General features: G+C 53.3%; 1 protein-coding gene across 1 annotated transcript; it reads left to right on the top strand.

Annotated features, from left to right (window-relative positions):
• The first annotated feature begins 6,163 nt into the window (after nt 1-6,163).
• On the top strand, nt 6,164-25,179 carry TMA16 (translation machinery associated 16 homolog). The gene is made up of 7 exons (XM_012928767.2): nt 6,164-6,196; nt 9,577-9,686; nt 10,589-10,626; nt 12,430-12,514; nt 13,668-13,816; nt 22,710-22,752; nt 24,987-25,179. Exons 1-7 carry the CDS (start codon nt 6,194-6,196, stop codon nt 25,177-25,179), a joined length of 621 nt encoding a protein of 206 aa, XP_012784221.2. The 5' UTR covers nt 6,164-6,193.
• The last annotated feature ends 1,052 nt before the right edge of the window (nt 25,180-26,231 follow it).

Raw genomic sequence — 26,231 nt, 5'->3', positions numbered from 1 at the left:
CTGCCCTAGAGGCCGGTAGCATCCTCTATGGGCACCCATTCGAGTCCTGGCTGGTTGATTTCCACTCCAGTTCCTGGCTAATGTGTCTGGGAAAGCCATGGAAGACGGCCCAGTCCTTGGGCTCCTATGCCTACATGGGGGCCCCGATTGAAGTCCTGGCCCCTGGATTTGGTCCGGCCTGGCCCTGGCCAACGTGGCCACCTGGGGAGAAACCAGCAGAGAGATGATCTTTTTCTCTCTGTCTCTCCCTGTTACTCTGCCTTTCAAATAAAACGAAACAAACAAAAAAAAGAAGAAGAAGACGGATGGATGGATGGAAGGAAGGAAGGAAGAAAAAAGAAAGAAAGAAAGAAAGAAAGAAAGAAAGAAAGAAAGAAAGAAAGAAAGAAAAGAAAGAAAAGGAAAGATAGCCAACTCACGGAGTTTTGGCGTAACAAGCCAAAGGCAATGGCTCCTGGCCCCTGTCCTTGCTATGTGGATGGTTTTTCTCTCTCTCATCTTCATGTTGTCTTCCCTCTGTACACATCTCTGTGTCTAAATGTTCCCGTGTTGTAGGACATCAGTCCTAATGACCTCATCCTGACTTAGCGTCCTCTGTAAACGACCTGCGAAGCAGAGCAAAGGTTAGGGCCCCAAGCAGGCAGCCTGTAGTGGAGGAAGCGACCCCGGGGCCCCCCGTGGCTGTGGCAGCAGCACGCCGGGGCTCAGCTTGGCTCGGGGATACCTGTCTGCATCCACACTTCTTCTCATGACACCACTCCTCCTGGAGAAGGGGCTCACTTCATTACGGTGCCATCCTAACTGTATCCACAGTGACTCCATTTTCAAATGAGGCCCCTGCGCAGCACCTGGAGCCTAGGGTTTCAGCGTCTGTGTTTTGGGGAGACACAGTTCGACCTGCAACAAGGAAGGATTCACGAAAAGTATACCTTATTCTTAAAGATTCAGCATGTTTTAGGAAAATACAGCATTCCAAATGTGAAAACAAAGATGCCAAAACACTAGCAAGCTCCATTTTCATTGATTCTTTCTGCTACTGTGTATGTATGTATGTACATGGTTAGGACAAGCTATCCTAAAACAAAAAATTTTTAAAGATGTTAATAAGAATCATCAAAATTGGGCCTGGTGCGGTAGCCTAGCAGCTGAAGTCATCACCTTTAATGCGCCGGGATCCCATATGGGCACTGGTTTTAATCCCGGCAGCCCTGTTCCCCATCCAGCTCCCTGCTTGTGGCCTGGGAAAGCAGTCGAGGACGGCCCAAAGTCTTGGGACCCTGCTCCCACATGAGAGACCCTGAAGAAGAAGAGACCCTGGCTTCGGATTGGCTCAGCTCTGGCCGTTGTAGCCACCTGGGAGGTGAATCAACACACGAAGTATCTTCCTGCCTGTCTCTCCTCCTTTCTGTATATCTGACTTTCCAATAAAACTAATAAAAAAAGAATCACCAAAATTTACATCTTTAACCTCTAAGCTTCCCTTCAATATTGATATTATTTTTTATTGTTATGATTTTCCATGGTTCAGTCTTTAGATACAGGGACTCCCTCTGTCGCCCCCCACCTCCCCTATCACCCTGTCCCACCATTACCACCGCCCCAATTATTGCAGTAACAGCAGTTACAAGGTTAGCATTCTGTATTGAAGTGTATCATGGCACTGTAGGTATAGGCAGTGACAGAAAATCTGGTATCAAATGGTCAAGTTATATTTAACTTAGGGGTTAAGTATATTTTCATTTCCCGGCATGCTAGTCTCCACTATACATCTCATCACGGTAAGACATGTATGCACTTGTTTGCCTGTTTGTTTTGTATTTTGCATGAAGACTGTCCCATGCCAGAGAGAACATGCGATATTTGTCCTGTAGGGACTGGCTTACTTCGCTGAGGACAATGGTCTCCAGGTTAAGCTTCCCCGAATGACGTCTGCTTTAAAAGGGAAATAAACGTTTTCAGTCTAACAGCATCTCTCGCATCGCAATCCCCTCACTCTAAACACCAGATTCAGCTTTTCCCAACTTTTTTTTCCTGGTGGGAAAGGTTTAATTAAACTTAGTCGTCTGAACCATTCAAACATTGTGAACAACTGAAAATATACGGTCTTCCTTCTACACATAATTTTAACTGGGCCGTTAGGTATGCCGTTTTATCATTCATTTTTCCTACTGTCAACAGCATTCTCCATATAGATACAATAGAGGTCACTTTTTTTAGAATAAAAGCGAACGTTTAATAAGTAATTTTTTGTATCGCTGTGCGTATTTAGCATAGCGGGTGCTGAGCCAGGACAAACGTTTGGCCACACGATGGCGATAGAACACAATTTATGCGTGAGGTGGCAAGTCCTTGCAACAAAGTCAGGTGTGAACACCAGGGCGCAAAGGCAACCGGCAGGAGAAGCCGAGCGAGGGACTGTGAGGGGGTTTGGGTAAAGGCTGCTGTGTCCCGGTGATGCCCCTCAGAAGGGGGCTGGGGAGTTTCTGGGAGACAATGTGGACAGCAAGAGTACAGAAAGCCTCAACTTCCCTTATCTAAAGTGCTTATGGCAAGCAGACCTGGCTACAGCTTCGTGGTGTGCGAAGCAGACAGGCTCAGCTTTGTTGGGAGAGAGGGTTGTCTTTTAGACAATTAGGGATATCAAACTCTGAGTCGCCACTGGCAAGCTGTTGTCTTAATAGGTTACAGCCCGCTGCGAAGATGCACTTATGTAACAAGCAGCTGTAACGGATGAAGGTCATGTTCGTGTTTCTAGCAAATACAAAGTCACAAACAAGCACAAAGAATAGCGGTTTGCAAGAAGCTAATTTTATCCATGTAACCTGGACAGCTACATGCATTGAGACAAAATGACCAGGTAGCAATGTTTGCTCGCAGATCAACCCTGGAAAATGACAGAAGCGGGAACTGAGTTGGCTGTTGGAAGGAAAATTGAGGGAAATTATAACGGGGAGAAATACTGGGGGAGATGGAAATTAGTGAATGCTGAGGGCAGAAGCAAGCACAGACTGCGGGGGTCCCCAGGGGCGGTGCGTGGCATTTCTCAGGAAGGAAGACAAGTTGCAACTTGAGTTCTCCACCCTGGGGCTTCACTGCAGGAGTGGGGGACACGGCCAGCCTTCCTGGGCACCCACAGAGGACATCTGGAGGCTCGCTGCTCTCGGGCAACCTTTGCACACACACGCCTCCAGCAAGCTATTTTTTTAAATCATGTTCAAATGCCGTTCTGTTTCTATGTACGTGCTAAATAAAATCTTAAAACTCTGGGTCTGCAGTTTTAACACAGAGAAGCGTTCGAGTCACTCAGAGAAGACACCTGGTTCGTTTCAAGGAAAGCGTTGGGCAATGCCTCAGCGACTAGCCAGCGTAACAACTTGCAGATTCTTGCAAATTTACAGGTGGCTGACTCGCATCACAGCTAGATTACACGCACCTGCCAAGTTCTCAGGGCAGCAGGGGCCACATCAGCTGAAGCACATGCCGGGAGATTGCAGCCCTGCAGTATTTAGACGAGGAGGAAGCAGGGGTGGGAGCTGCATGCTGGGAAGCGAAATGCTTGGTGAACGCTGCTCTGCGTGTCTGCTTTGCCCGCAGTCATCCGTCTGGCTTCTCGCGCTGCCTGAATCCAAGTCCAGGTAAGGCTGTTTCTCACAGCTTGGGGACTCTTCTAGGAACCTCGGGGCCTGCACGGGAAGAGGCTGGCGGGTCCCACCTCGTGAAGGGCGTGGCCTGCTTTGTCTGGGTGCTCCTGTCTCCTACAGAAACCACCACCCAAAACCCCTTAATGTTGTTCGTTGGAGGACAAGAAACGTGACACAGGGAAACAAGATACCACGGCAACCAGGCGGCTCTGCTGGAGACAAAGTGAGTCCCGGAGTGGGAAAAAGAATTTCTGGGGACTTGAGCACGTGAGTACACAAGAAATATCCTGTATTACAGGGGGTTAAGCACACAGGTGTGAACCCCAGGTGTAAGAAATCTCCCTCAAGTGATACAGGGATGGCAGGTTGGAAACGGGAGCTATGAATACTTCTTCTTTTGAAAATGACTTGCCCGTTCCCTGCCTGGATTCAAGCACTCCTTCAATGTTGCAGAATGTCACGTGTTCCTATAAAAGTTGTTTTTTTAAGATGCTTTGAAGGTAGCAGTGAGAGGTAGGCAGGAGAACATATTCTTGGAGATGGGAAGTTAAGGTGTGTGGATATCATAATGTTTCATTTCCAGAATATTCAGAGGCAGCTGTTGTGTTGTGTAAATGTTTGAGTGGTATCTGTAACGGCGGTGCTTGGAGCTGAGTGAAGAAACCCAGGCAGCTGGCTCGAGGAGCCGTAGGCTCGGACAGCTAGGCCCGTGCTAGGGATCCATGTGTAGATCCGGAGAGCAGGGAACAGTGTTTGAAAAGGCAAGGAAGCTGCACATGCTGCCCCTTCCGGCGGGGGCTGTGGAGGCAGGCAGAGGCACAAGGCAACCCTAACCCTGAAAAAGGCAGTGTCCGTGTGGGGCTCTGTCCGGGCCTTGGCCTGGGTCTCTGCCTGTTGAGGCTTCCTGCTGGAGCCCTGGAGGCTCAAAGGATGAGGCCCTCCACTGGAAGCATGTGGTGAGAGGTAACCAGCTTAAACTGTGTATTGAGGTACGGTTGTGGACAGACCTCTCCGGCCACAAGGCTTCCCAGCCGAACTGACTGATTGCATGACACGGAAGAGGTTTCTTTTTTTAAGATTTATTTTCATTACAAAGTCAGATATACAGAGAGGAGGAGAGACAGAAAGGAAGATCTTCCGTCTGATGATTCCCTCCCCAAGTGACCGCAACGGACGGTGCTGCGCTGATCCGAAGCCGGGAACCAGGAACCTCTACGGAAGAAGTTCCTAAACCAGCCCATCACTTTCAGCCAGGTGCCTCGGTGGGTGCTGACCCAGACATGCTTGAGCCCAGCTCCCAGGTGGGAACACTTGCAGCAAGTGCTGCTGACCGCTGAGGCAGCCATACAAACTGCCGAAGCGGGGGGGACTTTCCTAGGGGTAAAAGGCCAGGGGGGAGTGCGTATTTCACCCCAAGAGCCCTTCTAGGTTGGCTCAAAGAGCTGCAGGAGATCAGCTGGTACCAGGGCATGGCAGTCGGAGTGCCTGGGTGGAATTGGGCAGGTTTCGGGACAAGCCCACAGCTGGGCGTCTTCAGGCACAGGTGGGTCCATTTCCATTGGATGGCTCAGCACAGCTCACGCTGGCAGCGTGCAGGCATGCCAAGGCTGGTCCTGCTTCTAGCATGGTTCAGTGCAGCTCACGCTGGCAGCGTGCAGGCATGCCAAGGCTGGCCCTTGCTTCTCCACAGGCAGCACGGGTCAGTCCCTTGCCAGGCAGGGCTGAGTTCAGTGAGCCCACGGGGGAACGGCTGGACTGCACAACCATGCTGAATACTAGTGGTCAGACGATGGGAACTGGTCAATCTTCACACCCATTCCTGGTGAGTTAGTGTTGCTGGTGAGGCATGGTGGTATTGTGCCCATAGGAGCTTTCTGTCCTGCTACCGTCCTGTGGGACCTAGGCCTGCACTTCAGTTCAGTGGGCCATGGCCTCTACCGTGGTGTTCCATGAAATAACTGAGGGTAAAGAGAATGTCCTAAACATGAAAGTGGAAATGAGATAAGCGTGTGGGTTTTTTACACACCAAAAAGCAAAGACATTTGGTTCACTTTATTTTTAAAAGATGATGCTCATTCAATTTTTTTGTTGCTCTTATTAGAAAGGCAGATTTACAGAGAGACAAAGATCTTCCACCCCCTGGTTCGTAGCAGATGTGGGGAAAGTTACACGGATCCAGCCAGTGTAAAGAGAACACTAGGAGTGACCCAAACAGTCGAAGCAAATGCTAGCGAGCCTGTAACCTTGTGGTGCCCAGCCAGGGGGTAACTAGACTAGGGAATCAACTGCTGCAGGAAACCACCGAGCGTTCCCGCCCGCCAGCAGAGGGGCGCACCTGGGACCCCACCAGCTTCTCCCTCCGCGCCCTGCGAGCGCGCACGCGCGGCCGCCCAGGACTCTCCCTCCCCGGCCCCGGAAAGTCGAGGCTTCTGTTTCCCGGGACGCGTTAGAAACGCGCACTGGGGCCGCCCCTTCCGGTTGCGCCAGCCCAGGTCGGGACTGCTCAACTTCTGTCAGCAACTCCACGTGAGGGTTGGAGTGATCGCGTCACCATGGTAGGCCGGGCATCCCCGGGGTGCTGGATGCGGGGTGTGCGGGACCCGGGGTGCTCGGGGTGTGGGACTCGCGGCGTGGGGTGCTGGCTCTGCGGGACTCGGGGTGCTCGGGGTGTGGGACTCGGGTGTCAGGTGCTGGCTCTGCGGGACTCGGGGTGCTCGGGGTGTGGGACTCGCGGCGTGGGGTGCTGGCTCTGCGGCACTCGGGGTGCTGTGCAGGACCCGGGGTGCTCGGGGTGTGGGACTCGGGGGTGTCAGGTGCTGGCTGTGCGGGACCCGGGGTGCTCGGGGTGTGGGACTCGCGGCGTGGGGTGCTGGCTGTGCAGGACCCGGGGTGCTCGGGGTGTGGGACTCGGGTGTCAGGTGCTGGCTCTGCGGCACTCGGGGTGCTGTGCAGGACTCGGGGTGTGGGACTCGGGGGTGTCAGGTGCTGGCTGTATGGGACTCGGGGTGTTGGATGTGTGGGACTCGGGGGCGTGGGGTGCTGGCTGTGCTGGCTGTGCGGGACTCGGGGTGCTGTGCGGGACTCGGGGTGCTGTGCGGGACCCGGGCTGCTCGGGGCGCGGGTCGGGCGGGACCCCCACAGAGGGCTGAGGGCTAAGAACCTTCACGTGGTCTCCTGCACCTGCGACCCCCCAGGAGTTCTTCGGTATCAGTATCCGATAGTTTCCCGTGCTCTTCAGAGTTCATTTGTATTCCCCCAACAGCGGGTTGTTCTTAAGGTTTATGTTGTAGGATATTTTTGAGGAGGATAATACTAGTTCATTCCTCGGAGAAGTGTATGATGTACTTAAGAGTTAACGAGTCTTCGGCCCTGTTTTCCTTAGGTCCTCTTCCGGGCAGTAGTCTTTGTCGCTTCGTTTTTGCTTTCCTCTGTGCGTGTTTGTAAATTGAGTCTCTGCTCAGTGCTGTGCTTGCGCACTTTCCAACTGTAATGCTGTTTAACTGAGCACACACGGTCGTGTCCGTTGCTTGTTAAAACAGTTGAGTTACTGTCTGTGTCCGGGAATGGCTTCTGCCTCCAGGTGTCTCAGTTGGTGTCAGGCTGGCTTGCCAGCCCAGCTGCAGCGGATGGGCTGCTCACACAGGAAGCCCGCTGCCCGCTGGGCTGCTCCGCCGAGCTCTTGAGGCCTTTGGGGGGAAGTGGCCACCCGCAGATGTGGCCCTGTAGCTGGCACTCAGGATTTGCACGAAGCTGGAGCCCAGACTCTGTTGTGAGAGACGGCATTCTGACTAGGTGTAGTGGTTAGAGCCCCGGGGCAGGTGTGTGGCTTCTGTTCTTTGTTGGTTAGTGAGCGGAAGCCTTGCCCTGTTACCGCGTTCTGTGTCCACGCAAGACAGTGAGCTAAATAAGAAAGGAGGACTGAGCAAATGGCGGCCAGAGGCCTGTTAGGATACTCTGTCTCGGGGTTGATATCTTGTGTTTACGAAATACTGTTGATGAAAAGCGAGTGGGCAGGGTGGCCGTTTGGGGCTGCATCTGCTGTTGGGTGTCTGGTCCAGGGGCCAGCTGCAGCTTGCTGTGCAGGGCCAGGTGACAGCTCAGTTCCTTCGGCCCCTGCCGGCTGCCCGTCGGGAGATGGGGTACAATTCTGGACTCCTGACTTTGACCCTGACCTGGTCCAGTCCAACCGTTAGAGGCATTTGAGCCATGGACCAGCAGCTGGAGGGTCTCTGCCTGCCTTTGTAATAAATACCATTTCGTTATCAAATGAGTTACCAGGTCCAGCCCACACCTGAAGGGAGGGCTTGCAGGCAGGCTTCCTTGGGGCCACCTCAGGCCGACCTGGAGACACGCACAGAAGCGTATCTGACTGGTTTGTGATGTGTCTGTTCTATTTGAACCTCCGACCAACTGTCACCTGGGTTACAGGTCTTGGCTGTGTGTTCTGTACTAAGTTTTAACAAAGTGATTTTGTGTATCTGTTGAAGGAATAGATGTGTAAACAGAATTGGTCATTTTAATTCTGCCTAGAGTTTTACAAAGGAAACAATTTTAAGATTTTTTTTTTTTTTCGATTCTTTTGGTTTGAAAGTCAGAGACAAAGATCTTCCATCTGTTGGTCCACTCCTTAAGTGGCCTCAACAGCAGGAACTGAGCCCATCTGATCCAGGAGCTTCTTTAGGTCTCCCACGCGGGTGAGAGGCCCAAGGACCTAAGCCGTCCTGCGCGGCTTTGCCCTGCCACAAGCAGGGAGCTCGGTCGGAAGTGGAGCAGCTGGGACTCAAACCAGTGCTGGCCCCCCTAAGATACACCTTATCAAAGGCTAGGTTTGTAAGCTAGAGCAAGGGTAGTTTTGAGTTGGATGTTTTCTAGAATGTTGAGCTCACAAAGAATAGGTGAAGGGTCTTTCGGGACAGGAGCATTAAGGGATAATGTTGGGCTTCCCAGCCAGCTCTCTGCTTGTGGCCTGGGAAAGCAGACGAGGATGGCCCAAAGCCTTGGGACTCTACACCTGCGTGGGAGATCCAGAAGAGGCTCCTGGCTTCTGGCTTCTGGCTTCGGATCAGCCCAGCTCTGGCCTGTCAGCTGTCCCTTAACATATTCTTGCTCTGCAACATGTTTTTCTGAGACCCGTGTCTGCAGGGTGGGGTTACCTTCAGAGCGTCTCACACCTCCCTACTTCCCTTATACCCACGTGTACCCCATCTTTATTTCAGAGAATAGAAACGGTATTTATTAGTCTCCTTTAACTGACTACGTTTTTAAAGTGAACCAAAGAATTTGCATATTCCTAGAGCCTGCTCTTCAGAAAGGGAGGTTCTCCCTCCTGTGTTTCTTTCCTGCGTTCAGTGGGTGTACTGTGGGCCTTTGCACTGGCTGGCGTGTAAATGTTTAGGAGTGCATAGGGTACGGCTTACAGGGGGGAGAACAAGCAGCCGGCTCCCTGAGGCTCCCGAGGCTCGAGGCTCCCCGAGGCTCCCATAGGCTGGAGGCTCCAGCTCTGATAGGCAGGAATTGAAAGAGCTGGCTGAAGCCACTGTCAGTTTGGGTTTGTATTAGAGTCAAGTCTGAAAGCGTAATTCAGACTAAGGTAGGGGTTTGTGTAGGAGGAAAGACTTACTGATAGTTCTATGGGGGGTGGGGGGGATTGTCACCTACCCGACTGGCAGAAGGCTTGAATTTGCACCCAAGGTAGGTGTTCTGCCTACCTACCTGCAGGTGGAGCAGTTGAGGAGCTGAGTTCATTGAGGGTCATTGTTAGTGGTTCTGAACTATGCTTTGTGTTGGCATAGTGGAGCAAAGGCTGTTAGTTATATACTAACTCCTGATGCCTGGTGTGATGCTTCTGTTAGGTTTTGTTACATTGCTGTTCTTAAAATGTGCATCTGAAGAACCTTACGCTTCTGACGCGAGGTGTTGTGTTTTCCGACCTTAGCCTAAAGTGCTGAAAGGAAAAAATACAGGACGGGAAAAGGTCATCCATCCGTACAGCAGGAAGGCTGCTCAGATCAGCCGGGAGGCCCACCGGCTAGACAAGAAGGAGAGGTGAGTGCCTGCTGAGCGGGCGTGGCTGCTGGGGGACGCACCTGTCACTGTGGGCCCTCCCTCCGATACTTTAACAAATGCTTGTTGAATGTGCACCACGCACTGAAGGTAAAGTGGATCAAGACATGCTACTGTTACAGAGCCCCCCTAAACCACAAAACAAATAGCAGTTTGTAAAGAACAGATTAAGGAACATTACAGGGGGTTGTGGGTGGATCTCCAGGGGGAGGCTTTCCCAGATGTTCCGTCTGAGCAAGGGGCTGAGCCATGGGAGGCTGTGAGCATTTGCTGATAAGACTTGCACACAGTGTGGACAGATACTGAAAGGCACAGGATGGGCAGTTGGCTAGTTGGGCCCAGGGATGTTGGCACAAATAGAAGAGCCCCCAGCTTCCGTGGGGAGCTTCGAGCCCTAGCCTGGGCAAGCTCACTGACCGAGTGGCCGCAGACGAAGGATCCAATTAGGTCCACAGGGCTTCCGTGGAGAGCTGTGGAAACCGGGGGTACCACAGGAGACACAGGGAAGTGAGGAACAAATTTAAAAAAAAAACTTTGTTGTGGATAAGACTGCCTCTTAAATAGTTTCTTCATTTGAAAGGCAAGCGCACACACGTGGAGAGGGGTTGCTCCCACTGATCTGCTGGGTACAGCGAGGCTGTGGAGGGAAGAATGAGCTCCACTTCCTCATTGTCGTGCTGGGCACGGCTGAGGCCCGGGGCTGGTACTGTGGCAGGCCTCCCGAGTGGCAGGCCTGGTCACTTCAGTCCTTCCGTACCCTTTGTTTAGGGCGGAGGGAGGCTTGATTTGAGAGTCTTCTGTGTGTGTGTGTTTTGGGGGGAGCAGCAGATTTATAAAACCTGGTTTGGCTGCTTTCTGATGTGTTCGCACCTTTTCTCCCCAAGATTGAAGAATGACAAGGCTTTGCGTCTGAACCTGATTGGTAAGTGGACTCAGGCTTGAGTCTGGTGGCCATTGTGAGGGTCTGCCCTTGTGTTGATGCTTTTACAGAGGTGCTGGTTTATCAGAACTAAATGAACAAATGGTTAAACCTCTGGGGTGGCTGATGGTGGTTCAGCACTGCTGAAGCTGTCGCCTGTTGTTGGCCAACCTCTCCCTGGCTGCAGGCGTCTGCAGCTGGGCTCCTCCTCACGGTTAGGCTGGTGACTGGCGCCCTAGGTAACTGCGGTTCAGGGCTGGGGCTGGCGCAGCAGGCTAACCCTCTGCCCCGTGCTGCCGGCATCCCATATGGGCACTGGCTCCTGTCCTGGCAGCCCCGCTTCCCATGCAGCTCCCTCTGTGGCCTGGGAAAGCAGTGAGGACCGCCCAAAGCCTTGGGACCCTGCACCCACATGGGAGACCTAGAGGAGGCTCCTGGCTCCTGGCATTGGATCGGGTCAGTCCTGGCTGTTGCCATTATCAGAACAGTGAACTAGCGATGGAAGACCAGCTCTCTATTTGCCTTTCAAATAGAAATATTTTTTAAAAAAGGAAACAAAACCATTTTGCCATGGTTCATGTTGAATAATGTAGACACACATCTGTGGTATATTCAGTGTCTCTTATTTTGGGTAAATACATTGTTGGTAAATTTTTGCTGATAGGTTTGAGCTTCAAAAATGGCTTTATTTAAAAAAACAAAGATTTTTGATTCCCCAGTCTCTGAGGCTTCACCAGGAAATAGGGTAATACTTCTGGCAAGGTTGTATATTGAGAAATCATTGTTTTTTGCTTTATTTAAAAAATTTTTTAGTTATTTGAAAGGCAGCATTGCAGAGAAATGAAAGGCAGGCCTCCCCCCTCTGTGTCCCTTCCTGCGTGGCTGCAGGGGCCTCCTGCGACAGAGCTTCAGCACGCTGCCTGCGTGGGTACAGGGGCCTCCTGCGACAGAGCTTCAGCACGCTGCCTGCGTGGGTACAGGGGCCTCCTGCGACAGAGCTTCAGCACGCTGCCTGCGTGGCTGCAGGGGCCTCCTGCGACAGAGCTTCAGCACGCTGCCTGCGTGGCTGCAGGGGCCTCCTGCGACAGAGCTTCAGCACGCTGCCTGCGTGGCTGCAGGGGCCTCCTGCGACAGAGCTTCAGCACGCTGCCTGCGTGGGTACAGGGGCCTGCACACTCGCCTTTGCTCTCCTAGGCGCAGGGAGCTGGATTGGAAGTGGAGCAGCTAGGGCTGGAACCTGTGCTGGCAGCTTAATTTGCTGTGCCATATTGTAACCCCCCCCCCCCCCCCCCGTTTTCTTAAGGAAATCTTACTGAAATCGATCCTCAGTCAGGGTTACTTGTATGAATGGATTCTGGTAGCCCTGAGGCATCTCGCGTTCACATGCACAGAATGTGGTGTCAGTGTAAGGCGCTTGCTTGGTGGCTCTGGGCAGCTGTGACTCTGACCTGCGGTTGGGACTGATGGTACTGACCCTCTAGGACGGGAAGCTGCTGACACGCCCCGCACCTCATTACCCGTACAGCAGATAACGTGTGCATTGGAGTTTCAGTTTATTTTAGAAAGCCGAGACAGAACTTAACTAAATGTGAAAAACTTGATTACTGTGTATCTACACTACATAAATGTATACAGAACATCTTTTCGTTTCTTTTTATGAAAATGTGACAAATTGACTTCATTTGATTAGCTCTGAGCTCTTACAAGACTGTGTAAAGAACCATATGTAACATGGTTCCATTTGTGTTGAAATTGAGAATTACAGTGCAATAGTTCCTCTTTCAGCCATGTGCTGCTTGTTCCCAGGGGAGAAGCTGCAGTGGTTTCAGAGTCACCTTGAGCCCCGGAAGAAGAGCTATTCGAAGAAGGATGCCTGTGACTTGATTGAAAGGTAAGCACAGGCATGCGAGCAAACTCCAGGTCCTCCAGGAGAGACGGGGAGTCGGGGCTCGCGTGGCCCCAGGAGGAGCGGGTTTACCACCGTCAGGGCCTCCGACTCGGGTGCTGTCTAAGCTGGCACCACGCCGGCAGAGGCTGAGGAGGAGGGCAGGCAGTCTGAACAGTTTTCAGCCCAAGGCAGTGGGTTAAAGCCAGAGGTGAGCAGTGGAGACATGGTAGTGATTGGCCCAATGTTTAGCATGACTGAAACAATCGCTTCAAGGAGGGCAGTGTGGCAGGCACGATAATTGCCAACCAGCTTATGAAGGGTGTCCAGTGTCACTTGGGTTAGAATTTGGACCTCCTCTGAGGACAGGAGTAGCCACTAGAAGCTCTTTGTAAGGCCCCTGGACTGCACTTGAGAGGGGTTCTAGTGCCGGGAGTAGCAGGTTGTGTCCAGGAGACCCCTGCCAGGACAGCGAGGCGATCTAGGCAAGAGGTGCTGCTGAGTCACAGGACAACGGAGAGGGAAGAGGTGCTGTGCCAAGTCTTCATTGAGAGGAGTAAAGAGATGGCAGCCGGTGAGGTGTTTGTTAGTCCAGGAAGCCCAGGGGAGGAGGGCGTTGCTTGGGCGGGTGAGGCGGTGTGATTGGTTTATGTGTTTGAGAGAACGGGGCAGGCACAGGCCTTCCATCTGGTTGACGCCCCAGATGGCCTTGGTGGCCAAAGCCACCAACCAGCTTCATCCGCATCTCCCATATGAATCCAGGGGCCCAAGGGCTTTGGAGCCATCTTCCACTGCTTTCCCAGGCACGTTAGAAGGGGCTGGATCCCAAGTGGAGTGGCTGGGACTCTCTGGTACCTGTGTGGGACGCCAGCATTGCAGGCAGGGGCTTAATGTACTGCACCACAGTGCCAGTCCTGACTTGGTTATGGGCATGTGAGGGTCCGTGGTCCAACGGATCCTTCTGTAGCACTTTGACATTGTCACTGAAGTTGAAGAAATGGTCAGGTTGTCCTTAGGTCTCTGTCCCTCCCCCGGATAAGAATGCACAGGATACGGAAATCTAAAGGACCAGTAAAGGCTGAGGAGTGAACGCTCAATGAACGCATGAACGCACGTAGGCCCTGCTGTGTCTTACGGGAATGCAAATTGTGTGTTTCAGGTACTTAAATCGATTCAGCAGTGAGCTGGAGCAGATTGAGTTACATAACAGCATCAAAGACAGGCAGGGAAGGCGCCACTTCTCCCGGGAGGCCGCCATCAAGCAGACGCTGGGGCGAGAGCGGCAGCAGTACGAGAGCTACGGCCTGGGTGCGTGTGCCGGCGTGCTGGGTGTCCTGCTCGCGCCACGGGGCCACACCTGTCGCTTCGAAGCTGTACTGCAGTTTCATTTTTCTTGCTTTCCCTTCCTTTGTGTGTACTCCGAGCGCTCGGTCAGGTCCGGCAGTTCCGGGATGATGGCGTGGTGATGGTGTGTTCCTGCTGGCACCTGTCTCATGGTTCAGTCCTCACGTGCGTGTGAGGCTTTTTTGAGCATTACATCATCCTCATCGTCCTGATTTTTGTAGTACGTGCTCAAGATTCATTGGCAAGGTCTTCCATCAATCTTCCGTTACTTCTTAAATGGCCACAGTGGCCAGGGTGGGCTAGGTCACGTCCAGGCACTTCATCTGGGTGCCCACAAGGCATCAGGAGCTGGAAGTTCTCGGACCATCCTCCACTGCTTTCCCAGGCACCTGCCCCGTGACTGCTGCTTTTGCCAATATTGTTCCTTTTCTTGTCACACTTGCTGTCACTGGTCTTACATTTCCCAAAGGTAGCATTATTGGTCTGGCAACACTGTCTGAAGAAAGGCAGAGGTGGATACTTCAGAAGACTTGCTAAGCCACCAGCTGGCGGCTACCAAAAGGCTGTCAGGGCCTGAGAATGCTGTTTCACTTCTTAACTTCCCAAGTAAAAATGATTGTACCTAAGAAGTACACTTCTTGGGCTTCTCTGTAAATGTCATGCAGGCCAGCTTTGTGGTGTACCGAACAAGCTGCTGCCTCAGTGCCAGCAGCCATATGGGCTCTGGATCAAGTCTCGGCTGATCAACATTGACTTCATGCTAAGATGCCTGGGAAGAGCAGTGTGGATGGCCCCCGAGCGTCCTGGGAAGTGTAGATAAAACTGCTGGCTTGGCTTGGTCCATCCCTAGCTGCTGCAACCGGTTGATCAATGAACCAGGAAATGCAAAAGTTTATCCCAACCCTGGCTGTAACTCTGGCTGGCCAATAAAGTCTGTATGTCTGTATGTCTGTATGTCTGTATGTCTGTATGTCTGTATGTCTGTATGTCTGTATGTCTGTATGTCTGTATGTCTGTATGTCTGTATGTCTGTATGTCTGTATGTCTGTATGTCTGGCAAGGCAAGGCAAGGCAAGGCAAGGCAAGGCAAGGCAAGGCAAGGCAAGGCAAGGCAAGGCAAGGCAAGGCAAGGCAAGGCAAGGCAAGGCAAGGCAAGGCAAGGCAAGGCAAGGCAAGGCAAGGCAAGGCAAGGCAAGGCAAGGCAAGGCAAGGCAAGGCAAGGCAAGGCAAGGCAAGGCAAGGCAAGGCAAGGCAAGGCAAGGCAAGGCAAGGCAAGGCAAGGCAAGGCAAGGCAAGGCAAGGCAAGGCAAGGCAAGGCAAGGCAAGGCAAGGCAAGGCAAGGCAAGGCAAGGCAAGGCAAGGCAAGGCAAGGCAAGGCAAGGCAAGGCAAGGCAAGGCAAGGCAAGGCAAGGCAAGGCAAGGCAAGGCAAGGCAAGGCAAGGCAAGGCAAGGCAAGGCAAGGCAAGGCAAGGCAAGGCAAGGCAAGGCAAGGCAAGGCAAGGCAAGGCAAGGCAAGGCAAGGCAAGGCAAGGCAAGGCAAGGCAAGGCAAGGCAAGGCAAGGCAAGGCAAGGCAAGGCAAGGCAAGGCAAGGCAAGGCAAGGCAAGGCAAGGCAAGGCAAGGCAAGGCAAGGCAAGGCAAGGCAAGGCAAGGCAAGGCAAGGCAAGGCAAGGCAAGGCAAGGCAAGGCAAGGCAAGGCAAGGCAAGGCAAGGCAAGGCAAGGCAAGGCAAGGCAAGGCAAGGCAAGGCAAGGCAAGGCAAGGCAAGGCAAGGCAAGGCAAGGCAAGGCAAGGCAAGGCAAGGCAAGGCAAGGCAAGGCAAGGCAAGGCAAGGCAAGGCAAGGCAAGGCAAGGCAAGGCAAGGCAAGGCAAGGCAAGGCAAGGCAAGGCAAGGCAAGGCAAGGCAAGGCAAGGCAAGGCAAGGCAAGGCAAGGCAAGGCAAGGCAAGGCAAGGCAAGGCAAGGCAAGGCAAGGCAAGGCAAGGCAAGGCAAGGCAAGGCAAGGCAAGGCAAGGCAAGGCAAGGCAAGGCAAGGCAAGGCAAGGCAAGGCAAGGCAAGGCAAGGCAAGGCAAGGCAAGGCAAGGCAAGGCAAGGCAAGGCAAGGCAAGGCAAGGCAAGGCAAGGCAAGGCAAGGCAAGGCAAGGCAAGGCAAGGCAAGGCAAGGCAAGGCAAGGCAAGGCAAGGCAAGGCAAGGCAAGGCAAGGCAAGGCAAGGCAAGGCAAGGCAAGGCAAGGCAAGGCAAGGCAAGGCAAGGCAAGGCAAGGCAAGGCAAGGCAAGGCAAGGCAAGGCAAGGCAAGGCAAGGCAAGGCAAGGCAAGGCAAGGCAAGGCAAGGCAAGGCAAGGCAAGGCAAGGCAAGGCAAGGCAAGGCAAGGCAAGGCAAGGCAAGGCAAGGCAAGGCAAGGCAAGGCAAGGCAAGGCAAGGCAAGGCAAGGCAAGGCAAGGCAAGGCAAGGCAAGGCAAGGCAAGGCAAGGCAAGGCAAGGCAAGGCAAGGCAAGGCAAGGCAAGGCAAGGCAAGGCAAGGCAAGGCAAGGCAAGGCAAGGCAAGGCAAGGCAAGGCAAGGCAAGGCAAGGCAAGGCAAGGCAAGGCAAGGCAAGGCAAGGCAAGGCAAGGCAAGGCAAGGCAAGGCAAGGCAAGGCAAGGCAAGGCAAGGCAAGGCAAGGCAAGGCAAGGCAAGGCAAGGCAAGGCAAGGCAAGGCAAGGCAAGGCAAGGCAAGGCAAGGCAAGGCAAGGCAAGGCAAGGCAAGGCAAGGCAAGGCAAGGCAAGGCAAGGCAAGGCAAGGCAAGGCAAGGCAAGGCAAGGCAAGGCAAGGCAAGGCAAGGCAAGGCAAGGCAAGGCAAGGCAAGGCAAGGCAAGGCAAGGCAAGGCAAGGCAAGGCAAGGCAAGGCAAGGCAAGGCAAGGCAAGGCAAGGCAAGGCAAGGCAAGGCAAGGCAAGGCAAGGCAAGGCAAGGCAAGGCAAGGCAAGGCAAGGCAAGGCAAGGCAAGGCAAGGCAAGGCAAGGCAAGGCAAGGCAAGGCAAGGCAAGGCAAGGCAAGGCAAGGCAAGGCAAGGCAAGGCAAGGCAAGGCAAGGCAAGGCAAGGCAAGGCAAGGCAAGGCAAGGCAAGGCAAGGCAAGGCAAGGCAAGGCAAGGCAAGGCAAGGCAAGGCAAGGCAAGGCAAGGCAAGGCAAGGCAAGGCAAGGCAAGGCAAGGCAAGGCAAGGCAAGGCAAGGCAAGGCAAGGCAAGGCAAGGCAAGGCAAGGCAAGGCAAGGCAAGGCAAGGCAAGGCAAGGCAAGGCAAGGCAAGGCAAGGCAAGGCAAGGCAAGGCAAGGCAAGGCAAGGCAAGGCAAGGCAAGGCAAGGCAAGGCAAGGCAAGGCAAGGCAAGGCAAGGCAAGGCAAGGCAAGGCAAGGCAAGGCAAGGCAAGGCAAGGCAAGGCAAGGCAAGGCAAGGCAAGGCAAGGCAAGGCAAGGCAAGGCAAGGCAAGGCAAGGCAAGGCAAGGCAAGGCAAGGCAAGGCAAGGCAAGGCAAGGCAAGGCAAGGCAAGGCAAGGCAAGGCAAGGCAAGGCAAGGCAAGGCAAGGCAAGGCAAGGCAAGGCAAGGCAAGGCAAGGCAAGGCAAGGCAAGGCAAGGCAAGGCAAGGCAAGGCAAGGCAAGGCAAGGCAAGGCAAGGCAAGGCAAGGCAAGGCAAGGCAAGGCAAGGCAAGGCAAGGCAAGGCAAGGCAAGGCAAGGCAAGGCAAGGCAAGGCAAGGCAAGGCAAGGCAAGGCAAGGCAAGGCAAGGCAAGGCAAGGCAAGGCAAGGCAAGGCAAGGCAAGGCAAGGCAAGGCAAGGCAAGGCAAGGCAAGGCAAGGCAAGGCAAGGCAAGGCAAGGCAAGGCAAGGCAAGGCAAGGCAAGGCAAGGCAAGGCAAGGCAAGGCAAGGCAAGGCAAGGCAAGGCAAGGCAAGGCAAGGCAAGGCAAGGCAAGGCAAGGCAAGGCAAGGCAAGGCAAGGCAAGGCAAGGCAAGGCAAGGCAAGGCAAGGCAAGGCAAGGCAAGGCAAGGCAAGGCAAGGCAAGGCAAGGCAAGGCAAGGCAAGGCAAGGCAAGGCAAGGCAAGGCAAGGCAAGGCAAGGCAAGGCAAGGCAAGGCAAGGCAAGGCAAGGCAAGGCAAGGCAAGGCAAGGCAAGGCAAGGCAAGGCAAGGCAAGGCAAGGCAAGGCAAGGCAAGGCAAGGCAAGGCAAGGCAAGGCAAGGCAAGGCAAGGCAAGGCAAGGCAAGGCAAGGCAAGGCAAGGCAAGGCAAGGCAAGGCAAGGCAAGGCAAGGCAAGGCAAGGCAAGGCAAGGCAAGGCAAGGCAAGGCAAGGCAAGGCAAGGCAAGGCAAGGCAAGGCAAGGCAAGGCAAGGCAAGGCAAGGCAAGGCAAGGCAAGGCAAGGCAAGGCAAGGCAAGGCAAGGCAAGGCAAGGCAAGGCAAGGCAAGGCAAGGCAAGGCAAGGCAAGGCAAGGCAAGGCAAGGCAAGGCAAGGCAAGGCAAGGCAAGGCAAGGCAAGGCAAGGCAAGGCAAGGCAAGGCAAGGCAAGGCAAGGCAAGGCAAGGCAAGGCAAGGCAAGGCAAGGCAAGGCAAGGCAAGGCAAGGCAAGGCAAGGCAAGGCAAGGCAAGGCAAGGCAAGGCAAGGCAAGGCAAGGCAAGGCAAGGCAAGGCAAGGCAAGGCAAGGCAAGGCAAGGCAAGGCAAGGCAAGGCAAGGCAAGGCAAGGCAAGGCAAGGCAAGGCAAGGCAAGGCAAGGCAAGGCAAGGCAAGGCAAGGCAAGGCAAGGCAAGGCAAGGCAAGGCAAGGCAAGGCAAGGCAAGGCAAGGCAAGGCAAGGCAAGGCAAGGCAAGGCAAGGCAAGGCAAGGCAAGGCAAGGCAAGGCAAGGCAAGGCAAGGCAAGGCAAGGCAAGGCAAGGCAAGGCAAGGCAAGGCAAGGCAAGGCAAGGCAAGGCAAGGCAAGGCAAGGCAAGGCAAGGCAAGGCAAGGCAAGGCAAGGCAAGGCAAGGCAAGGCAAGGCAAGGCAAGGCAAGGCAAGGCAAGGCAAGGCAAGGCAAGGCAAGGCAAGGCAAGGCAAGGCAAGGCAAGGCAAGGCAAGGCAAGGCAAGGCAAGGCAAGGCAAGGCAAGGCAAGGCAAGGCAAGGCAAGGCAAGGCAAGGCAAGGCAAGGCAAGGCAAGGCAAGGCAAGGCAAGGCAAGGCAAGGCAAGGCAAGGCAAGGCAAGGCAAGGCAAGGCAAGGCAAGGCAAGGCAAGGCAAGGCAAGGCAAGGCAAGGCAAGGCAAGGCAAGGCAAGGCAAGGCAAGGCAAGGCAAGGCAAGGCAAGGCAAGGCAAGGCAAGGCAAGGCAAGGCAAGGCAAGGCAAGGCAAGGCAAGGCAAGGCAAGGCAAGGCAAGGCAAGGCAAGGCAAGGCAAGGCAAGGCAAGGCAAGGCAAGGCAAGGCAAGGCAAGGCAAGGCAAGGCAAGGCAAGGCAAGGCAAGGCAAGGCAAGGCAAGGCAAGGCAAGGCAAGGCAAGGCAAGGCAAGGCAAGGCAAGGCAAGGCAAGGCAAGGCAAGGCAAGGCAAGGCAAGGCAAGGCAAGGCAAGGCAAGGCAAGGCAAGGCAAGGCAAGGCAAGGCAAGGCAAGGCAAGGCAAGGCAAGGCAAGGCAAGGCAAGGCAAGGCAAGGCAAGGCAAGGCAAGGCAAGGCAAGGCAAGGCAAGGCAAGGCAAGGCAAGGCAAGGCAAGGCAAGGCAAGGCAAGGCAAGGCAAGGCAAGGCAAGGCAAGGCAAGGCAAGGCAAGGCAAGGCAAGGCAAGGCAAGGCAAGGCAAGGCAAGGCAAGGCAAGGCAAGGCAAGGCAAGGCAAGGCAAGGCAAGGCAAGGCAAGGCAAGGCAAGGCAAGGCAAGGCAAGGCAAGGCAAGGCAAGGCAAGGCAAGGCAAGGCAAGGCAAGGCAAGGCAAGGCAAGGCAAGGCAAGGCAAGGCAAGGCAAGGCAAGGCAAGGCAAGGCAAGGCAAGGCAAGGCAAGGCAAGGCAAGGCAAGGCAAGGCAAGGCAAGGCAAGGCAAGGCAAGGCAAGGCAAGGCAAGGCAAGGCAAGGCAAGGCAAGGCAAGGCAAGGCAAGGCAAGGCAAGGCAAGGCAAGGCAAGGCAAGGCAAGGCAAGGCAAGGCAAGGCAAGGCAAGGCAAGGCAAGGCAAGGCAAGGCAAGGCAAGGCAAGGCAAGGCAAGGCAAGGCAAGGCAAGGCAAGGCAAGGCAAGGCAAGGCAAGGCAAGGCAAGGCAAGGCAAGGCAAGGCAAGGCAAGGCAAGGCAAGGCAAGGCAAGGCAAGGCAAGGCAAGGCAAGGCAAGGCAAGGCAAGGCAAGGCAAGGCAAGGCAAGGCAAGGCAAGGCAAGGCAAGGCAAGGCAAGGCAAGGCAAGGCAAGGCAAGGCAAGGCAAGGCAAGGCAAGGCAAGGCAAGGCAAGGCAAGGCAAGGCAAGGCAAGGCAAGGCAAGGCAAGGCAAGGCAAGGCAAGGCAAGGCAAGGCAAGGCAAGGCAAGGCAAGGCAAGGCAAGGCAAGGCAAGGCAAGGCAAGGCAAGGCAAGGCAAGGCAAGGCAAGGCAAGGCAAGGCAAGGCAAGGCAAGGCAAGGCAAGGCAAGGCAAGGCAAGGCAAGGCAAGGCAAGGCAAGGCAAGGCAAGGCAAGGCAAGGCAAGGCAAGGCAAGGCAAGGCAAGGCAAGGCAAGGCAAGGCAAGGCAAGGCAAGGCAAGGCAAGGCAAGGCAAGGCAAGGCAAGGCAAGGCAAGGCAAGGCAAGGCAAGGCAAGGCAAGGCAAGGCAAGGCAAGGCAAGGCAAGGCAAGGCAAGGCAAGGCAAGGCAAGGCAAGGCAAGGCAAGGCAAGGCAAGGCAAGGCAAGGCAAGGCAAGGCAAGGCAAGGCAAGGCAAGGCAAGGCAAGGCAAGGCAAGGCAAGGCAAGGCAAGGCAAGGCAAGGCAAGGCAAGGCAAGGCAAGGCAAGGCAAGGCAAGGCAAGGCAAGGCAAGGCAAGGCAAGGCAAGGCAAGGCAAGGCAAGGCAAGGCAAGGCAAGGCAAGGCAAGGCAAGGCAAGGCAAGGCAAGGCAAGGCAAGGCAAGGCAAGGCAAGGCAAGGCAAGGCAAGGCAAGGCAAGGCAAGGCAAGGCAAGGCAAGGCAAGGCAAGGCAAGGCAAGGCAAGGCAAGGCAAGGCAAGGCAAGGCAAGGCAAGGCAAGGCAAGGCAAGGCAAGGCAAGGCAAGGCAAGGCAAGGCAAGGCAAGGCAAGGCAAGGCAAGGCAAGGCAAGGCAAGGCAAGGCAAGGCAAGGCAAGGCAAGGCAAGGCAAGGCAAGGCAAGGCAAGGCAAGGCAAGGCAAGGCAAGGCAAGGCAAGGCAAGGCAAGGCAAGGCAAGGCAAGGCAAGGCAAGGCAAGGCAAGGCAAGGCAAGGCAAGGCAAGGCAAGGCAAGGCAAGGCAAGGCAAGGCAAGGCAAGGCAAGGCAAGGCAAGGCAAGGCAAGGCAAGGCAAGGCAAGGCAAGGCAAGGCAAGGCAAGGCAAGGCAAGGCAAGGCAAGGCAAGGCAAGGCAAGGCAAGGCAAGGCAAGGCAAGGCAAGGCAAGGCAAGGCAAGGCAAGGCAAGGCAAGGCAAGGCAAGGCAAGGCAAGGCAAGGCAAGGCAAGGCAAGGCAAGGCAAGGCAAGGCAAGGCAAGGCAAGGCAAGGCAAGGCAAGGCAAGGCAAGGCAAGGCAAGGCAAGGCAAGGCAAGGCAAGGCAAGGCAAGGCAAGGCAAGGCAAGGCAAGGCAAGGCAAGGCAAGGCAAGGCAAGGCAAGGCAAGGCAAGGCAAGGCAAGGCAAGGCAAGGCAAGGCAAGGCAAGGCAAGGCAAGGCAAGGCAAGGCAAGGCAAGGCAAGGCAAGGCAAGGCAAGGCAAGGCAAGGCAAGGCAAGGCAAGGCAAGGCAAGGCAAGGCAAGGCAAGGCAAGGCAAGGCAAGGCAAGGCAAGGCAAGGCAAGGCAAGGCAAGGCACTTGTTTACCATCTTTGTGTCCTGTTGCCATCGATTTGTGAGCATATGTATTTGATGGCTTTAGATGGTAGCCACTTGCTCATAACGTGTGAATTGTGAAGCCAGTCTTGAACAGCTGTGCCTATGTAGCATAGGCTTTGCATGTTTCCTGTGTGTCTCAGTGTTGCTCATGGTACCTGCTGCTGGATTGCATCCTGCTGTGTTAATACTCTTCTGTTTCTGCAGCTTCCATTTGATGTATGAATTGATATGTAGAATTTATACACATAAATACTCAGCCATGGAAGAAGAATGCTTTCGTGTTTGTAGTAAATGGATAAAGCTCGGAGGGTATGGGCGGATGGCAGCACACAACATTACTGCCACGTGCACTTGGCAAGTGGTTCTGGCTGCCGCACAACGGGAAGCCTGCAGTTCGCCGTGACCTTGGCTGTCTCTAAGACTGGCTGAAAAGGAGCCTGGCCTGGGCTGCAGATGTGGGCAGGACAGTCTGATGATGACGCTGCTCCTTGCACGCTGTACTCCTACAGCGTGGCATAATTGTGTTATTCAAACTATTCAAGATTTATTTTTATTTGAAAGATCGATTTATAGAGAGGAGAATCTGGGAGAAAAGAGATTCTACCCATTGGTTCACTCCCAAAGGGCTGCATGGCTGCAGCTGAGCCCATCAGAAGCCAGGAGCCGCCTCCATGTTCCCACGTGGGAGGGGCCTACAGACACATGGCATTATTTCAAATCTTTTAAAAAGTCAATATAACCTTAAAGTGAAGCATTTATAGTTTTCATGTTAATTACAGCCACATAAGCACTAGCTGAATCCAAGGAATATAAAGTGATGTAAAATAGTAAATTTTACCTAATGCATACATACAAAATATTTTTGTTCTCAGAGATTCCAGACATTTTAAATGCAGATAACCTGAAGACATTCAGGTGAGTGTTTCTTTTATTGTTCCTATGAAAGTGTATATAAACATGTAAACAACTTCCCTTTGCAGTTTAGATGTTGTAACTGGAAGACAGTCAGGAGTTCCTTTTCACCTTTGCTGTGTTAGCTGAAGTAGCAGTTATCTGAACATTGCGAAAATCATAATGACCTGGTGTCCCATGGCAGCACACAGCAGGCCTGCAAGGTGCAAGGCTGAGACGGGCACTCACTCAGAAACAGGCAGAATTAAGAATGAATAACACACGACACACTGCAACTCCCTCGGTCCATTTTTGTTTCTGTGTGCAGATCAAGCATGACATGAACCTGAGTGAGGTGACCTGCCAGTTCCAACATCAGTTCCCTGAGTGTGTTGGCTGCTCTCCTCCTAGGAGCTGGTCAGCCTGGGCGAGGCCAGCAAACCCTCATGAACACAGGCCTGTGGCTCTCCGTCCCCGTGGTCTATGGCCACGAGGCCCAGAGGCCGGCCTTGCAGGCTTCGATCCCTGCCCGCAGCAGAACTTACAGAGGGGGCATGCCTCCCCCTGACCTTGTTCCCAGGAGTAGCCAGCAGAGAGTGGAGGACCTGCTGTCCACCAGTAAGTGAGCTCACCTCCCAGACTGCGGCCCACAGCCAAGCCAGGCCTGCCTGAGGCTGAGCTGAAACCCTGACAGTGTATCTCTTATTTCCCAAATAGTTTAGTGCTTTAAAGAACTTAATCCCATCCTTCTCTGGTGCTTAGTTTCTAAGAAGCTAACATGCAGCAGACTGGATGACTCGGAGCTGTGTCCTGCCCTGGTGGGTCAGCCACAGCACCCTCGTGGGAAGGGTCAGGTGTCAGGAAAGCACTGGCTTCTGTCTCCCTTCATAACCGGGCAGTCCACTGAGGAGGATTTCAGCTTGGTTTTTGACTTTAAAGACATTTAGTAGTGATTTTGGTCTTTACCAAAATGATTGGTCTGAAATTTTGTCTTGATCACAATTACTTTGAAATCAGTAGTAATGTTTATTATTAAGCTGGGGCTGGCTGGCACCATGGTGTTGTAGGTTAAGCCTCCACCTGAGGTACCAGCATCCTGTATGCTGCTCCCTGCTAATGGTCTGGGGAAAGCAGCAGCCGATGGCCCAAGTCCCTGACCCCTGCTCCGCGTGGGAGGCCTTAACATCACCTGGTTCCTCTGCTCACTAGGCACAGTTCCAGCCATTCTGGCCACTTCAGGAGTGAGCAGCCCTTAGCTCTGTCTCTCCTTTCTATCTCTGCCTTTCAGACAGATATGTACTGAACTTGTTTGATGGTTAACTTAGATTATGAATTCCTAGAAAATAAACTAGCTAATAAAATTAATCTCATTTAAATTGAAAGATTGCACAGAGGAAACACAGATCTTCCATTAACTGATTGCCTCCCTGAAAGGCCCAAACGGCCTGATGAGCTTAGCTCTCAGGAGCCGGGAGTTCCCGCGTGGGTGAGGGGGGGGCCTCTGCTGCCTTCTCAGGCCATCAGCAGAAAGCTGGATTGGATGTGGAACCCCTGGGACATGAACCAATACCCATGTAGGCTACAAGAGCCGCAGGCTGCAGACTAACCCACTATGCCACTATACCAGCCCCCATCCATCATTTAAAAAGCAGTTCCCATGTAAGTTCGTGCATACATGGGTCTTATAACTTAGATAGCTTTTTGTACTGTAAATAATTTTGTCTAAATAGTATTAGTTACTCAAATATGAAATGTGCATCTTAGTTGTAAAACACGCTGCACAATCGGTTTTCTCCAAGTGACAGTGGCAATGAGACCCGCAGGCCTGCTCTGTAATCTTTGCTGGTGGGGTTCAGTTCCTGGCCGTCTCCATCTGAACAGGGAATTGTCACAGAAAATACTGTTATTGTTAGAAATGGTTGCTTGGCCACTGCAGCTCTGTGCCCTGTGCCTGGCTTGTCTCTGGGATCTGCCCAATCCAACATGCTTCTGCCTGGGGAGACCTTGTGAGCATGTGGCCTGGCAGAGTGCGGCTGTGGGTTAGCGGGTTAAGAGAAAGGAGTAGAGACACCTTCTACTAACACTTTTCTGTGTCCGTTTTGAAACTGCTGATGTGGGTCAGATTCGTGCAGATCTGCTATAGTGACTGCGTTTCCAGCTCACTCCTGGTGAGCTTCCAAGCCGTCTCCCTCTGCTGGCACGGTGACTGTCTTGGCTCTGCCTTCCAAGCCCCCACCACTCTGCTCTCCTCTGTCCAGGGAATGGGACTTTGACCTGAAGAAGTTGCCGAACATTAAGATGAGAAAAATTTGTGCCAGTGACGCCATTCCCAAGAAGTGCAAGAAGGCGGCGACTGTGACCGTGGGTGAGAGGTTGGATGGAGGCTTAGGAGCGCTGGAGCTGAGGGAGGAGTCGAGTGACACGGACGAGGAAATGACCGCAGTGGCCTAGCCTTCCCTGGAGGTGAAAATAAAGCCGCAGTTACACTCACTGCTCATGGTGAATAATTGGCTTGAAGAATTTTCTGTTTGATTCTCTTAGGAGCACCCCATTTGTGGTTTTAAAAAGGATTCTGTTTGTTAACCACGAAGGTGGCTTTTCGTTTACATTGAGTTGCTGAATGGAAATGGCCCGCAGCAGCAGCTGGAGTTGCAGGGGAGGAGGGACAAAGCAGGTTTCATTTTTTCTTCTTGTGTATTTAGCTTGTTCAGTCACACACTTGGAGGATTGGAAGGATTGGACAGTGGCCGTTGCAGATTCTAAAGATCCCTGTGAATGTTTCCTTGGTCATGACAGTAGAAATGTCCCCCAGTGATCATATCACACTACTCCCCCTCTAAAACTAAAAGCTGGGAGGAGACGGGGCTGTTGTTGCATCCTGATGGGCTGCACGCTGATGTGCCCGTGGGCGCTGCGCACGGGGCTGTGCTGGAGAGAAGCGCTTCCCCCCTGCAGCAGTATCTGTCCCTTAGCCTTCTCACTGTGAAACGCGATCAGAGACAGAACTAGAGATTGCATCACCAATGATTTTAAGTGTTTATATTTCTTCTAAGAGGTAAATTTGAATGTTTTAAATATGAAAATATGTGAATATTGTATGACTGCATTCATCAAAGAACCTGTCACATGCAAGTACACTTCAGTATGCGTTTTCATAGAAAAAAACTGATATTAACTCAATATTATTTTAAATGTTGCAACTTTTGTACTTCATAAAATTAAAAAGAAATTATTTCCATAAGAAGTTTCTGGTTACTTAGTTTTTAGTGGTAAACTTCATGCTGATGAATTTGAGTTTTGTGGCTTTATAGTTATATGAGAAGTTGCTCTCTTTAGTCATTGGAAAACTTCCTCCTCTTCTGGTTCATGTTTACTTTTGAAGTAATTATACAAACTGAGTCAAAACCCACAGTAAAGCAGGTGAGAATGCCTTTCTCTGCGCCGACGCTTAAAGCCCACAGTGTGAGATGACTTGAGAAAATGGCAGATTCTGTCCCCTCAAA

Source organism: Ochotona princeps, chromosome 32, assembly GCF_030435755.1.
Source record: "Ochotona princeps isolate mOchPri1 chromosome 32, mOchPri1.hap1, whole genome shotgun sequence".
NCBI lineage: Eukaryota > Metazoa > Chordata > Mammalia > Lagomorpha > Ochotonidae > Ochotona > Ochotona princeps.
The sequence above is the reverse complement of the archived record's forward strand: the minus strand, read 5'-3'. Positions and strand labels throughout refer to the sequence as shown.

Bases quoted from the DNA above. Each gene is read 5' to 3' on its own strand.
- TMA16 (XM_012928767.2), top strand. The intron at 12,515-13,667 runs GTAAGCACAGGC...TGTGTGTTTCAG, and splicing joins GCCTGTGACTTGATTGAAAG to GTACTTAAATCGATTCAGCA. The intron at 22,753-24,986 runs GTGAGTGTTTCT...TCCTCTGTCCAG, and splicing joins GATAACCTGAAGACATTCAG to GGAATGGGACTTTGACCTGA.